The 14,285-nt window shown below is 40.6% G+C and overlaps 1 protein-coding gene and 1 pseudogene across 1 annotated transcript; one reads left to right on the top strand and one right to left on the bottom strand.

The window, feature by feature from the left end:
* The window catches only part of LOC107298907, a 14,631-nt pseudogene extending 11,381 nt beyond the window's left edge, over positions 1 to 3,250 (bottom strand).
* A 5,783-nt stretch (positions 3,251 to 9,033) lies between these two features.
* On the top strand, positions 9,034 to 14,285 carry RPP14 (ribonuclease P/MRP subunit p14; the record flags this gene model as incomplete). The annotated part of the gene is given in 6 exon segments (XM_015828267.1): positions 9,034 to 9,083; positions 10,298 to 10,414; positions 10,534 to 10,618; positions 11,939 to 12,015; positions 13,055 to 13,133; positions 13,787 to 14,285. Coding segments are annotated over 5 exon segments (399 nt in total). The 5' UTR covers positions 9,034 to 9,083; positions 10,298 to 10,313.

Here is a 14,285-nt window from a genome sequence, read left to right on the forward strand (position 1 = left end):
GGTGTGGGTCGGACGGGGGACAGAACAGTTAGCAAGGTTAAGAAAAAAGGTCAATCTACCAGAAGCCATATAAATTTCCCTCTGATATTTTGCCAAATTCTAATATATTGTATATTTGTATACTTATAATGACATGGTATAGAAATGATAACATCTCTATTCATGAAGCATAAAAGCTTTGAAACATCTAACATGAAGAATAAAAGATCTGAAACATCTAAACTTTAATTTCAGAATAAGGAGAAACATCTAAGAAGGCATTGGTAGAAAACTTAACATTTATTGGAGGGAGACCAATTCTAGCAGAGCCCTCTGAGCATTAATTTTGAAACACATTTTTTTTCTTCCTATACCTTCCATTTGTGTTTCAATTTTTGCCTGCCAAAAATTGCATGATCGCAGAGAAAAAAAACTTAAGAGTTCTTCCATTAATCCTAAGCAGCATATTTGCAATAGACAAATGGCACCATTTTGCCTTAATTCCAAGACTCAGGATAGAAATGAAATGGAAGCAAAGTTCATTAAGTAAAAAAATCAGAATTGCAATCCTTCATAGTACTGATACGGAAGCATCTGGGCCAAAAAATATGAAATCTGTGTAACAGAGTTTATCATTGCCTCAAACCAAGGAATTACTTTGTTGCTGACAGGTTTAAACAGAAATAGAAAAACTCAAGCGATGACAAATGGCACAAGATGCATCTAAGCAGAAATCCATTGACCTATTTCCACACTAGGGGCTGTAGAACAGCATATGTTTTCCTTCTCCCTCTCAAGAGATGACCTCTATTTGGAGATTTTTTTAATAAGAAACAGCTAATGACATCTAACTACAACATGTCTTCCTGAACTCTGACTGGAGAATAGGAAACCTTACCTAGAGAAGCCGCGTTCCTATAATTTTCCAGCATGACTTCCCAATGCAGCGCTTTCTGGTGAGGATCCAGCTGAGACCACTCCTCCTCAGAGAAATACATAGCCACCTCTTCAAAGGGCACAAGACCCTCCTGAAAACAAAACAAAAAAAGTACAGAATAGGCCCAGGAAGGACTGCAAGATCTGTCCTATTCTTTAGAAATTCCCAGAGTAAAGTTATGCACTAAGGTCTATGCTTAGTAGGATTCCAGGACTGAGATGACAAAAATAGACAGAGCAAAAAGCTTTTGACGGGAAAAAAATATTTTAGGCAGCTTTTATCAACTTGATTGATTCCACAGGACTTTTGGTGCCATTCAGTGAAAGTTTCCTGGATTGATTCATCTACCATCCATCCTCAAAACATTCTTTCTTCTGGATCAATCCATTAATCCAGGGGTAGTCAACCTTGGCTCTTTTATGACTCGTGGACTTCAACTCCCAGAATTCCTGAATCAGCACAGCTCAGGAATTCTGGGAGTTGAAGTCCACAAGTCATAAAAGAGCCAAGGTTGACTACCCCTGCATTAATCCATCCACCATCAAAAGACCCTCAGCATCCAGAGAGAATAAATTGGCAGGTGTGCCTTGGAAACCCCACCTATCAGTGACTCCAATCCTTCCTATGTTTCAGAAGGAAATCTGTGTGCCATCAGTATCCAGAGACACAAAACTCTTCATGTAGGAAGGGGAGCTGCTAATAGTCTGAACCATTGGCTGAACAGGAAAAAAGGAAACAGAATTTCCTAAGGAGAACATTTCTTAACCTTTGCAAAGGTGAGTTTACTTTGGAAGCCAAAAGTGCCTTGACTATATGCTCTTTTAGAACAATTTTTGTACTGAGCCTTTTCTATATGGCCACTTTCAATCAATTTTAATAGTCTTATCTTTTAATCCGATGAGCTTGTTTTTCTTATGTCTTTGTAAACTTTGTAACAAAGCTTTTTAAAATGGTAATGTGCCAGTGTGAATATTACATCATTTTTTAGCGTCCTTGCATAAATCCAGACACAAAATGACAAAAAGAATGGGCATCGTGAAGGAGTTCATAAAAAAATAGTTATTGAAATGTATGGCGTATAATTAGCATAAAGAGTACTTTTTTAAAGTATTGGTCTTAAAAAAATCCTAGTAAGAATCTCACCTGAATTTTTGTTGCTTGGGAACATGCAAATAAGGCATCCCAAACAAGAAGAAAAAATGGAAGGAGACAGCACAATGTACACCAGTGAAGAAAAGGGAGAACACAAATTTGAGAAATAAATGTCCTTCTCTTACTTGAATTGGAGGTTCAACCACTGTTTCAGCTTCACCATAAGGAAGAGTCAACTTCCCTCTGTTTTTCCCTGTGAAGGAGACAGAATTTTAAAATGCAAAATTAACACAATAGGAGGAGGTGTGCTATAATAGAAAAGACATAGAGAAGATGAGACATCTGAGATCTCCATGGGGAATGGGAGAGTCTTCTATTACCTCTGGATGTTTCTTGATTTGGGTCATCCTGAGAAGTCAAGAAGAACAGTTCCCGAGAGGAATTGGATTCATGCCTCCTTCCCTCAGGATCTCTGATCAGCACAGTTAAGGACTTGGAATATAAGCCAGAGAAAAGAAGAAGAATAAAAGGACAACACACATCATGAAATGGATTCTTGTTCCGTGAACACCACTTGAAAGCAGCCAACTGGTAATGAGGAGTATAGAATTCAAACACATCGTTTATTACATTTAAACCCCTTCTAAGCTCCCAAGATGAAATCATCTCACCTGCAACTCAACCTGCTCCTTCTGTTCTTCTGCCTGGCTCAGAAGGAAGCCTTCCACCAGGGCCACCGCCTGGGAGCTGGTCTCTGCTCCACACTCCCGTACCCAGTTCTTCATTTGGAGGGGCAGAAGGGCCAGGAACTGCTCCAGAACAACCAGGTCCAGCATCTGCGCTTTTGTGTGCTTTTCTGGTCTCAACCATTGACTACAAAAGTAATGGAGTCGGCTGCAAAGTCCTCGGGGACCTTCAGCCTCCTGATACTGGATGCTCCTGAAGTTCCAGGACTGAACTTGTGAAATGATGGTTTCCTCCTCCAAGGTTTCTGCACAGCTCCCAGACCGAGCACCAGAAGAGTTTTTTCCAGTTCCCTCATTTGCTAAAGGATGGCTTGCCATTCTTTCTCTGTCCTATTACACAATTCCAAACAGGTCGAAGGAATCTTGAGGATCTCCAAATGCTTTTTCATTCATAGGAGCATTCATCTAGCCATAGGACTAACCAGAACAAGCCATCCAGCCCTCTTTGTTGAAGAGAACTTTGTCTCTATGAAAGGCTGTACAAATGGCTTCCAGTTTACATATCTGAGACCAAAAACCAAATAAATGCCAAGAATTAGAAAGTGGTGCATTTAACCGTTCAATAATAATCATACTCCTGGAAGGAAATATGTTTTTGAGCTAGTGTAGGATTACAGTGACACCAAGCAATTAGTTTCTGTGTGTGTGTTGCAAACTATGGGATTGACCCTCATCAAAGATTTGGCTGAAATGCACTGAATAAATGCATTTCAGAACATTTATTTCTATTTCTTTTCTCCCACAAAGAAGATTTTGCTTTTTTAAAACCAAGAAATACATATACCTGCAGGCAGGGTTCACACAAAATACCAATCCCCAAACACATTAACAAATCATGAATTTACATAAAATGAAATCCAATTGAGTCTTGCTTAGGATGTTCCACTTCCCTTTCTTCAGGCTTTGCTTTAGGAGTCAAATTACATTACTATAGCCAGACAGGTTCACAAAACGTGCCTTAAGCCCTAACAGCAACTGCAGGTGGTGAGTTCATGTGAAACACAAGAGTTGAAGGAACATAGATTGAAATTATTTCCTGGTTTGCTTACCCTCCTAAGACAAATTGAACTGCAGAGGATCCAAACCCTATTTTAGTGTCATCCAGCACACAATAAGAACACAGGCACAAACTTCTGCAATTCCTTCCTTGCAAACCTTTTGTTTCCTGCTTGTGATTTGCCATGCAGATTCATCCTCTCCCCCTATCAAGGAGCTTTTCCCAGGAAATGGGGCATGACTGCCTCCCTCAGAATACCCTCCTTCTTCCTGGGGATCTGGATTTATTTCAGGGGACAACACAACTGGAGGCAAAACAGCTGGTCTGGAGGTCTGTCCCCCCCCCCACCATCCCCCTGTTAAGAACATAGAAAGGGGAGGCAGGAGAATATGGGATTTGGGCTCTCCCACTCCCAGGACTCAGAAGATTGAACCTGGATGAGGGCATATATCTCTTACTTCTTCAGCACGAAAAATTCCTGCCTCCCTTTGAATGAGAAAGCATCCACCACTTACCCAGGATCACAGCTGGATCTCTTCCCTTCCAAAGTTTCCTGCAGTTTTATCTCCTGCAAAACTGGAAGGATTAAAGAGAAAGAGTGCAGTGTCCTAGAGAGGCAAGATGTGCGCATCCTCCTCTGGAATCCACCTGTATGTAGCATTCGCCCTCCAGTGGTTCAATGCCAAAATGCATGGATGTTGTTTTTGCAGATGGAGCTCCTGATGAATTGTATGTACGTACCTTGCAGTTGCTCATGCAAAAAAGGAAGAAAGGTGCATTTCTCATGTGGATCAGGAAGCCTTCTCAATCCAAGTACTTTTGACAATGTTAGACCCATCTGCAATCCTCCATATTTAAGAAAATCTGGAGAAAGCTGAATCCCTGTAGAGGGGGCAAAGGAGCAGATGAGAAATGGAATTCTGCCTTCTTTTCACTCAAGAGACTCAAAATAATCCTATCTTGACTCTGCACCCCACAAAAGAGGACAATGGGAAACTCCTGACAGGCGTTCACAATTCTGTTATCATATCACAGCAATATTAAAGAGCTCCAATAGTCTTGGTGGTGTCTGATTCCTGATCTGGCTTGCCTGAAAGGGTGGTGCCCTTCAACTGCAGAGAGCCTTAGAGGAAGCAGGTTATTTAGCTCCTTGACAATCAGTTTCTGGCCAGCATGCTACATGGATATTGCATTGGTTGCACTTATGGAGAATGTAGTATTGGGGGAGTGCAGCCCTCATTGATCTCTCAGTGACTTTCAGTGCTACTGATCATGGCTTTTCTACTGCAATATCTCTCAGGGAATGCACTATTTTGCAGTGCTTCTCCTCCTTCCTAAAGTAGCATTGAATGAAACATCTTCATCAGGGTCCAGTCCAAACCGGGAATAAACAAAACGGAGACTGCTTTAAAAAGAAGGTTGTAGTTTTTTAAGAGCAGAACCACAAGACGTGAGGCTCTGGAGCAGCTGACCACATGTTGCTGGGAGTGGGTTTTTATGCCTTCTTGGAGTTTTGTGTTTGAAGTTCTTCCTGTTTGAGGCTGTTCCTGTGATTTTATATTTCCTGTGTCATGTACTTTGACCTGAGTCTGAGTGTGTCCCTTCTGGTATTCTGATGGTGATGGTTAATCCTATTGTGTCCTAATGGCCATGTCTTTGTTTTTCTAATTATCTCAGCTCCAAACTTCCTGCCCCCAACCTTCCTGGATTATCAAATCTGCATTTGTAAAAGCTGGTTTCTGAGTTTCTGCTTGGGGGAGACTAGGGCTGGTTTCTGTCTAAGATTTTTCTCCCATTACTTTGGAGGAATTTGCCTTTTATAATACTCTCCAAAATCATTCTTTCTCTAGGAGGGTGGGTGGGTGCTTCCAACAATAGTGATGGTGGAAGAGAGATCTGTCCAGAGAAAGCTATTCTGTGCATGCTCTAGGGATCTCTCCAGTTGTCCCTTCTTTTTTAAAGATCTACTGTCCTGATCCAAGTCTAGTAGGCATATGCAGGCACCAATAAAGTATTTTATTGCACTGCTAAATCATGACAGACAGCCCTCCAGGGATGTTGGTAAACCTTCACCACACTTTTCCCCAACAACCAGCCATCCAGTCAATGTAACCAGCTGAATCCAATAGTTGCCAGAAACAAGTTCCCAAACAGGAAGAAAGACGAAGTCCACAAACTTGGTGCAAGGTTGCAAAAACAAGATCTGTAAGACACAAGCCAAAGTCAGAGTCCATAAAGCAAGCTATACAAATCCTGAGGCTGAAACGTGAGTCGGAGCCCAGAAGTCAAGGATTCCAAAAGTCAGGGGAGTGAAATGGGGTGGAGAAGGCAGCTGTTCCTCATCAGAGGGGATCTGTTGTCTCTCATCTCCACTGCTTGTCTGCAGCCGATCCTCCCGTGTTTGTGAAGACAGGCAGTCCCCGTCTGATTGACCATTTTCTACAATGTTGGAGGGGCCTGGGACAAAATCATCCTCAGCTTCTGGACTCCCCAGATGTTCTAGGGGAGATATACCATCCCCATCGGGTGGTCCTGGTTCCAACTCCTCCTCCGAACCGGGATCCTACAGAGCCATGACATCTGCATGGAATTGCTGGGGGCCATCACCCATTCTCCTACAATCTGGTATCCTCAGTGTGCATGTGATATCCAGTTATTATTCATATTCACAAGCCAAACTGGTGATATGGTGAAAGTGCTGACTAGATGTCAGAGACTGGATGGGAAGGAAGAGATTCAGTGAATGAATCTCTGCAAGGTAGAGTACTTCGGGTTTGTAGAAATTTCATCTTTGACTTTTAACAGAGATATACTAATGAATGATTCACAATTCAATGTTTCTCCTAGACTTAGTGGGGTGGGCTGCTTAAAATCATTCATTGCCTAATCACAACAATGCAGTTCCCCATATATAAGAGTTTTCAGGAAGAAGGAATAGGACATGCATCTGAAGTGATTCCTCTGCCTTTGGAGAGGCAGGCTAAACAAAACTGGAAGAGAGATTGAATCGCATATCAGGACAAAAAACAATTTTGAAGGCAAGAAAAATTTAACAGTAATCAATGGTTTAATATTAATAATGATCCTCTGCATGTTTTACTCAGCCCACTAGAGTCTGTATGTGCATTTATGGACTTTCTGAAAATAACCATGGGGATCTTTGCCCTGATACAGCTACTTCAAAGCCTTGTTCCCCTCCTATTTTATGGAGGCTGTTTGTTGTTTGCCATTTACTTTTCATGGTTTGAAGTGCATGTGTATTACTTTCATATTGAACAGCCCTTCTTCTCTGACATCCTAAAAAACCTGGATGAATATAAGTGAGAAGCTCCCATCTTTAGCTGGCCAGGGTTATTTGTCCAATTTCCCAGCTGTGTGGAGGGAAATGCTACCATTGGGCTATGTTTGCTGGGACTGGTGAAAATGTCTGTTCTCCTTAAGATTCTTAAGAATCTTAATAAGGAAAAAGAAGTAAAGCATGTTGCTGTTAAACTGAAGGAAACTAATGTCATGGAGAACATTTGTGTGGTGTTTAGGAAAGAACTATAGGAAAGTGTGTGAAGGTATTAGTTACAAGCTCGAAAAATGTGGGAAGTTTTGTGCTTTGTTAAGTTGTAAGTGGTCAGGTGCCTCCTGTCTCTGCTGAACAGCTTCAGCCCTCAGGAAATTGTTGATGGCATCTGGGTTTGTGCTGTTGTTTTCTTGCCCCAACTCCAAATTGAGGCACTTTGCCCCATCCAATGTCTCCAGCCTTTTTCTGTTGCTTCTTCCATTTACTCAGCTTTGGCATGATGTGCTCTAACCATGCCTGCCTCTTGCCTAGTTACATAGTTGGAGGTCAGGATCAATGGTGAAGATGAATGATAGGGGGAGAATGTAAAGGCCTCCACATATAATTGATATGAGCTGAGCCCTGTCCTCCCTTCAGAACATTTGAACTATTTTACAAACCGTTTTATATTTGAAGTTTCAAAACTGACCCTTGCTTTGCAAGCTTCATACTCATCGCAACTGAACCATTTTGAGTTTGCACCAAGATTTCACCGAGTGCTTCTGCCTGTGAAGAGGACAACTCTTGTGAGATTGAGATTCATTGATACCAGAGCTGCTGCTTCTTCACTGGCTGTGCACCCTGGGAAAACCAATTTGAAATTAGAACAAGATAATTGGGGAGGGGGAAAAATGATTGGATATTAAGGAAACCTGTTCATTAACAGGATGGTCCATTGTCTTTATTTGCCTAACAACATTGTAAACATAAGAATTACCCCTTGCAAGCAAATAAAGTACTCTGACAGGGGTAGAAGGGTGCACAGGAAGGAACAGTTGCAAAAGACTAAATCTGTGTTTCTTAAAACTTTTTGCTTTCAGGACCCATTCCCTTTTTTAAAAAGCCCCAAATAACTTTTTTTTGTACATTTAACAAAGTTTACCATTTAAAAATTAAACCTGATGCCTTTGTAGATTTACTGCCTCATGTGACAACAGTATTGAACTCACTAGATATTAACACATTTCATGAAAATCCTTTTTATACAAAAATGACTATTTTTTTGCAATTGTCTTAAATATCTGGAAAATAATTTATATTTTGCAGATTCTTGAGAGTGTCTAAATTAACACACTGTCAAAACTCAGTTTATGCAACCCAACACCACTGCAATCCATTAGGTTCCAATGACACAGTAAACCACAAACTAACCAAAGAAGCTTAGTTCCACACAACCACACAGGACGAAAAGGTGACTCGCTTGTTAATCATTTGGTACAAAGCGTGAATCCAATTACTGTAGTAAGATTTCAGCGAAGACCCAGAGTTGTGGCATGTAGTATACATTTTCACTGGGACTCACAAATCCTTTGAGATTTGGGGAGATTTATTCCCGAAGAAAACACTGGTATGAAGTCACAGGATTCAGATGCTACTAGTCCCGGAGCAAAGGCCGGAAGCAGAACAACCGGCCATAAACAAGTCCGTCGCTGTCTCCTTCCGCGCAGCTACGAAAAGATTAAACTTCCACGCGCAATAAGAAGAGAAAAACGTCTGAGCGCGGGGAAACGAAGACCACGCCTTGCGGTCACGGAGTTTCATCCTATTGGTTTCCAACTACCCCGCCTACTGCAGGCTCGACTCAGAGCCTGACCTATGGAGATGCACAACTCACCGCACGGGAGCTGACTGAGCCACCTGTGCACTCCCATTGGACAGAAAGAGAAATGTCCGCTTGCGATTGGCTGATGCGTTTGGAAGCCCTTCTTCTCGATACTTCCGTTCGGTCACATGTTGGAACCCGTGAGAATGAGTGATCCGTGCTCGTTGTAGGATCTCGGTGTAAGTAGCGGTGATCTTTGACAGAAGGGGAGGGATTGGGTATCCTCCAGGCGCATTTTACAACTAGGAGAAAGAGGTGCAATCCACCCACAACTTTCGTCACTTAGCCTGATCTGAACCCATCAGTTTTGGCCCAGTTCAATGACACGCATTTAGGCGCATTTGATTAAAGGGGCGCATTTGATTAAAGGAGGTAAGATGCAGAAATCTTAATGCTGATCAAGACAAAATCCACAAGGTTCCATTAACGTCCCTAAGTTCCATTTCCCGATGTCTTATCAATGCATCAATGCCACTGGCCTGTGATGATGCGCTGAAGGGCATCACGTTAAGAGATGGATGCTGGAAGCATATTCTGCTTTGCACTGATGATGTTACCTAGTTTGGATAATGAAACGTCTGCAAAAAAACAACAACAACCAACCTCAGACAGCAAGCACCAAGGACCCCTCATTTCAACCCGAGCTACAAATATTCGTCTTTATTGGTAACACTTAAACATTATTGGTACCCAACCTTTGTAGGTAACATTTGTGTGCTTAAATTGTGTACTGTATGTATTGTCTGGATGCAATGAAAAAAGTATTGTTTTTGTCCTATCACTGATGGGATAAAACAGAGTAGTTTGAATAAAAAGGTTTTTTAGCAGAGCAAGATTCCGGCTGGAAACTTTCTGAGGGGAGCCAAGTGTCTTCAGCCTGGCTTTGCTGAAATCAAATTGCTTTCAATTTGTCTTTCTATAGATTGGTCCACAGAAATTACAAGCTTGCATTTTCATCTGATCTTTTTGCATGGGCGTTTAAATTATTTTAGGATAAAGTAAAGCAAAAGTGAGTTTCTGTTAATCTTGATAGCTTAAAGATGCTTCTTGTTCTGGATCAGACCGATTGTGTCACCAGATAACTTTAATTGAAGAGATGCTAGTGATTGAATCTGAAACACCAGTTAAGCTGTGGACACTATCCCTCTTCCTCTGATTCTCTAAGCTTGCTTCTTTGGACTCACCTATGGCCACCATGGGAATAACTACTAACAAACTTATACAACCTGGCTTAAAATTGCCTTGTAAACCAATAGAATGAAAACAAAACATTTTCCCTCCTTGCCAGTGCATATATTTTTTAAAGCACAGGTGACAATTGGTCATAATTAGAGTTTGTGATTTTGAGCTTAGAACTTGGCAATATATCAGAATGGACTGTTCTGTCTTTTAGAAATGGCCATCATAAGATGACTGAATTGGATGATGAAAATAAGGGCATCAAGCCTGCTGCCTATGAAAGAATAGTACTGAAGAATGTTTCTCAATATCATTATTTGAAGATCCATTTGTAAGTTCAAATCCCTTTTTTTAAATATTCCCATTCCACTTCTTCTCAGTTCTGTATAACATTTAACTTTTTTATGGCTTATACTTACTAATAAACCTTATTACAAAAATGAATTGTAGGGAATTTGAAGAAGCTGGCATAAGTTTAAATGCTGTTGATTTCAAGCAACTTATCATCTCTGCTTTGAAACGGCTCCATGGTGAGGTATGTAATTTTTGTTTGAATTATTTTGAGATAATTTTGACTCCTTTGCAACTTCTAATTTATTTACAGTATATTCAGAAGGGGGGATTGGAATGGAAGGCTGTAAAAAGTGGTTTGATCGAAATCTCTGTATTAGGAAAACTTTTACTAACTGTAGTTGTATGCAACACTGAGTTAGGATTCAGGTTGTTAATAAGCTGCTTCTTTGCATATCGGCCTTTGTCTGGTGTTAGTTCATATCCTTTAAAACAGAGTGGTCACTTAGTTTCTTCTTTATACTCTGGCACTATTTCCTGCTTCATAATAACTTCATTACTAAAATCTAGTATCAAATGACAGCAATGTTTTGTTATATGGGAAAAATAATAAGAGATGTCAAACATTGATTGGCCATGCATCTGTTTTAACCACTCAAGTCACCAAAGATTTAAAGAGGGGCAGAAATTCAATTGCATGGTTGCCATGTCCCTTGCTGTCATTTGTAGCCAAAGAGATAAATAACCCTTCCCCAAACTTCATTTATGGTTTTTGGCAGCAAAAGAATCATCTATGTTTTAAATGAGGCAGGATCAGGCGATGCCTCCAATTACAAGTACCAGTTGTTTCTCCCAGATATAAGGGGCCTTGGTGATTAAAATGTGTACAAGAAAAGTAGATTAAAAAAGAATGAAAATGATGAAAACAAATATTCAAGATCATCTCATTTTGTGCATTATTCTCCATTACATCCTATAATAGTGGTGGCGAACCTATGGCACGGGTGCCAGAGGCGGCACTCGGAACCCTCTCTGTGGGCACACGCACCGTCTCCCCGCCTCCTCCCACAGCCCTCTCACCAGCAGCCCCCCTGGAGGAGAGACACCCGTGGGCGCAACCCATGCGAAGCAGCGCAACCAAGGACATGGTAGCCAGGCAGCGGGGACAAGACTCTGCCCTTGCGCCCTATCACATGTAGATGATGTTGCGGGGCATGGGCGGAGGGCGTGGCCACCATGGCGCTGCTGGGCTGCCTGGGTGATCTGTGGCGGGCTGTGGAGGTGGTGAGTGGCCCAGTGGGCAGGGCAGAGCAGGGATGGGGGTGGGGGGCGGTTTTTGGGCACTCGGTCTCTAAAAGGTTCGCCATCATTGTCCTATAAGTTTGGACTTGTAATGAAATATATTGAAAAAACTCATTGAGTTTACCTTAAATACTAGGTTTGTAATTACATCAAATTAAACTAATTGTAGTGGTGGAATAGAACTGAACTTCTTATAAGAACTTTCTTAATGACTTTGAGACTTTAAAGTGCATCCTAATAACAGTGGTGTGTTTCCTTTTAGGTTGGTTCTGCGTTGCCTGTTGATGTTTTGACATATGAGGAAAAAACATTGACTGCCATACTTAGAGTATCTAATGCGTAAGACATTTTGAATAAATTTTCTTGGCACGTGTGCTTAGATAAAGGAATGTTCTCTAACATAATAGTAAAAATGAAGAAAATTCTTTTTTACATTCAAGCAAGGTATCATAAATCTTGTACCATTGTTTTTCAAACTTGGCAGTTTTAAGATGTGTAGACTTCTCCCCTGCTCAAGCTGGGAAATTCTGGAAGTTGAAGTGCACATATCGTGAGGTTGCTAAGATTGAGAAACACTGGTTTGTGGAGTTCTCTGAGCTTGCTTCTTTGCTTGCAGATGTTCATTACCCAGTTAGCTGACGTCATCAGGGATAGTGAGTGTGTGTGTTTGCTCCCTGTTTATATTCACTAGCTTGTCCTGCCAAGTGTTGGTAGAGGATGTGTTCTAATCTATTGCCTTCTTAGTTTTTTATTGTCTCTTGAACAGTTTGTAAATGTGGTTTATCTCTATGTGTCCATTGATGGCTGATTGGTCTGAATGCTTAGTTTCCAGAAATTCTCTAGCATTTTTGGATTTGGCTTGATCTAGATTGCTTACTATTTCCCAATTGAAACTATGGTTGGATCTGTCCATAGTTATGAGATTAAGTAGCTTTCAATGTGTCTTCTGACTGCTAGTTGGAGTTCATGGATGAACTCTGCTCGTCCTCTCCAGCAGCCTACACCCAGATAAGCAGGGATTAACACCAGTCAAAAAATAAAGCAGAAAACAATATCCTAATTAAGAAATGACCAAGGAGAAAGCCATACCCTTACTAATACTGGCAGAGCAAGCTGCTGTATATAAACGGAACAGACCCCATACTCACTACATTAATTACATTAAATGCAATTGTTTTATCAGGAAAGCATCAGTTGTTATCTTAGCATAAATATTGGGAAATTTCAGCCTCAAGTTTATTTTGATCTAATTTCTGGACAGATATGGCTCCTAGCTCATTGAACCTTGATTCTATTTACCATGAAATATTTATGGCTTACTTTACTTGCCTACTGATTAGTCATTTCATTAATATATCCAATGTTGTTATTTATACAGTGGCCTAGCAAAACTGTGGAGTGCTCTGTCACTGCTTGGTTCTTACCAGAACAGAAAGTGTGCCTTCAGGGTGATACAGGTAAGAATTGAGAAATAATCAGTTGAAAGCCTTATTTGTTCAATAAAACAGATTGTAGCTCTGGCACTTTTAGATCTTATATTGAAGATGGGCAACCCATAGACTATATTCACATGCATTTCTTTCCAGGCGTGTCCTGTGTTTTCCTTAAAGTATTATAGTTGACTTTCACTGTGTGTGGGTGTATGTTTGGTGTTCTGTGTTTTATTGCTTTATATTTTTTCAATAGTTTTTTTAACCTGGCCAGAGAAACAGGATAAATATATTTTTCTAAGAGTGTGTTTAGTTTACTGTCTGCTGCTTCACTGTTGATTGCTTTATTTTATTACTATTTTTCTTTTTTCTTATTTTTGGAGAATAATTTCATCCCAGCTTTTTCTGCTCTGAGTACAAATAGCCTGTTGCTATTAGCAACTTATATTTCTTGAAATCCACCATTACTTACGACACCATTTCCTTTCATCTCATTCTACTTGAAACGTTTGAGTTCAGCCACTTAACCATCCTGTCCTAGGCTTGCAATTATTAAATTTGGTCTCCAAGGAAATTAATCAACTGCCATTTATTTGCTTAAACTTGCCTGGATGTTCTTTTATGCAAACGGAATTGTTTTTGTGCTTCTGTTTGAAATTTTGTTTTTCCTTTCTCTCTAGACTTCTCCATTTCTTCTTGCGTTAGCTGGGAATAGCAGAGAAATGGTGCTAGCTTAATTATTCGGTTGATTTTGGTTTGTATAACACCAAAATGCTGATGACATTGCCCAAATACAGATTTTTTTGTGTGAGACTCGGGAGAATATTTTCCACAAAGCCAAGCGTGTCCATGCCATTCTTCACTCAACACCGTGTTCAGCTTTTACACATAAATGTTGGAGACAAAGCTGAAATAATTAAGACGTTCACCTCAAAGGATATTGTTACCTTTTCTGAATTAACAGGGGATACAAACCCATTACACTTGGATGAAGAATATGCAAAGAAATCAAGATTTGGGAGAACAGTTGTACATGGTGTTTTGATCAATGGACTTATTTCAGCTGTCCTAGGTACAAAAATGCCTGGGCCTGGGTGTATCTTCCTTTCTCAGGAAATTAATTTTCCATCTCCTTTATATGTTGGAGAAGAAGTCTTGGCTTCAGCAGAAGTGAAGAAA

Source organism: Protobothrops mucrosquamatus, unplaced genomic scaffold (genome assembly GCF_001527695.2).
Source record: "Protobothrops mucrosquamatus isolate PMUCROS unplaced genomic scaffold, P.Mucros_1.0 scaffold4358, whole genome shotgun sequence".
Taxonomy (NCBI): Eukaryota; Metazoa; Chordata; class Lepidosauria; order Squamata; family Viperidae; genus Protobothrops; species Protobothrops mucrosquamatus.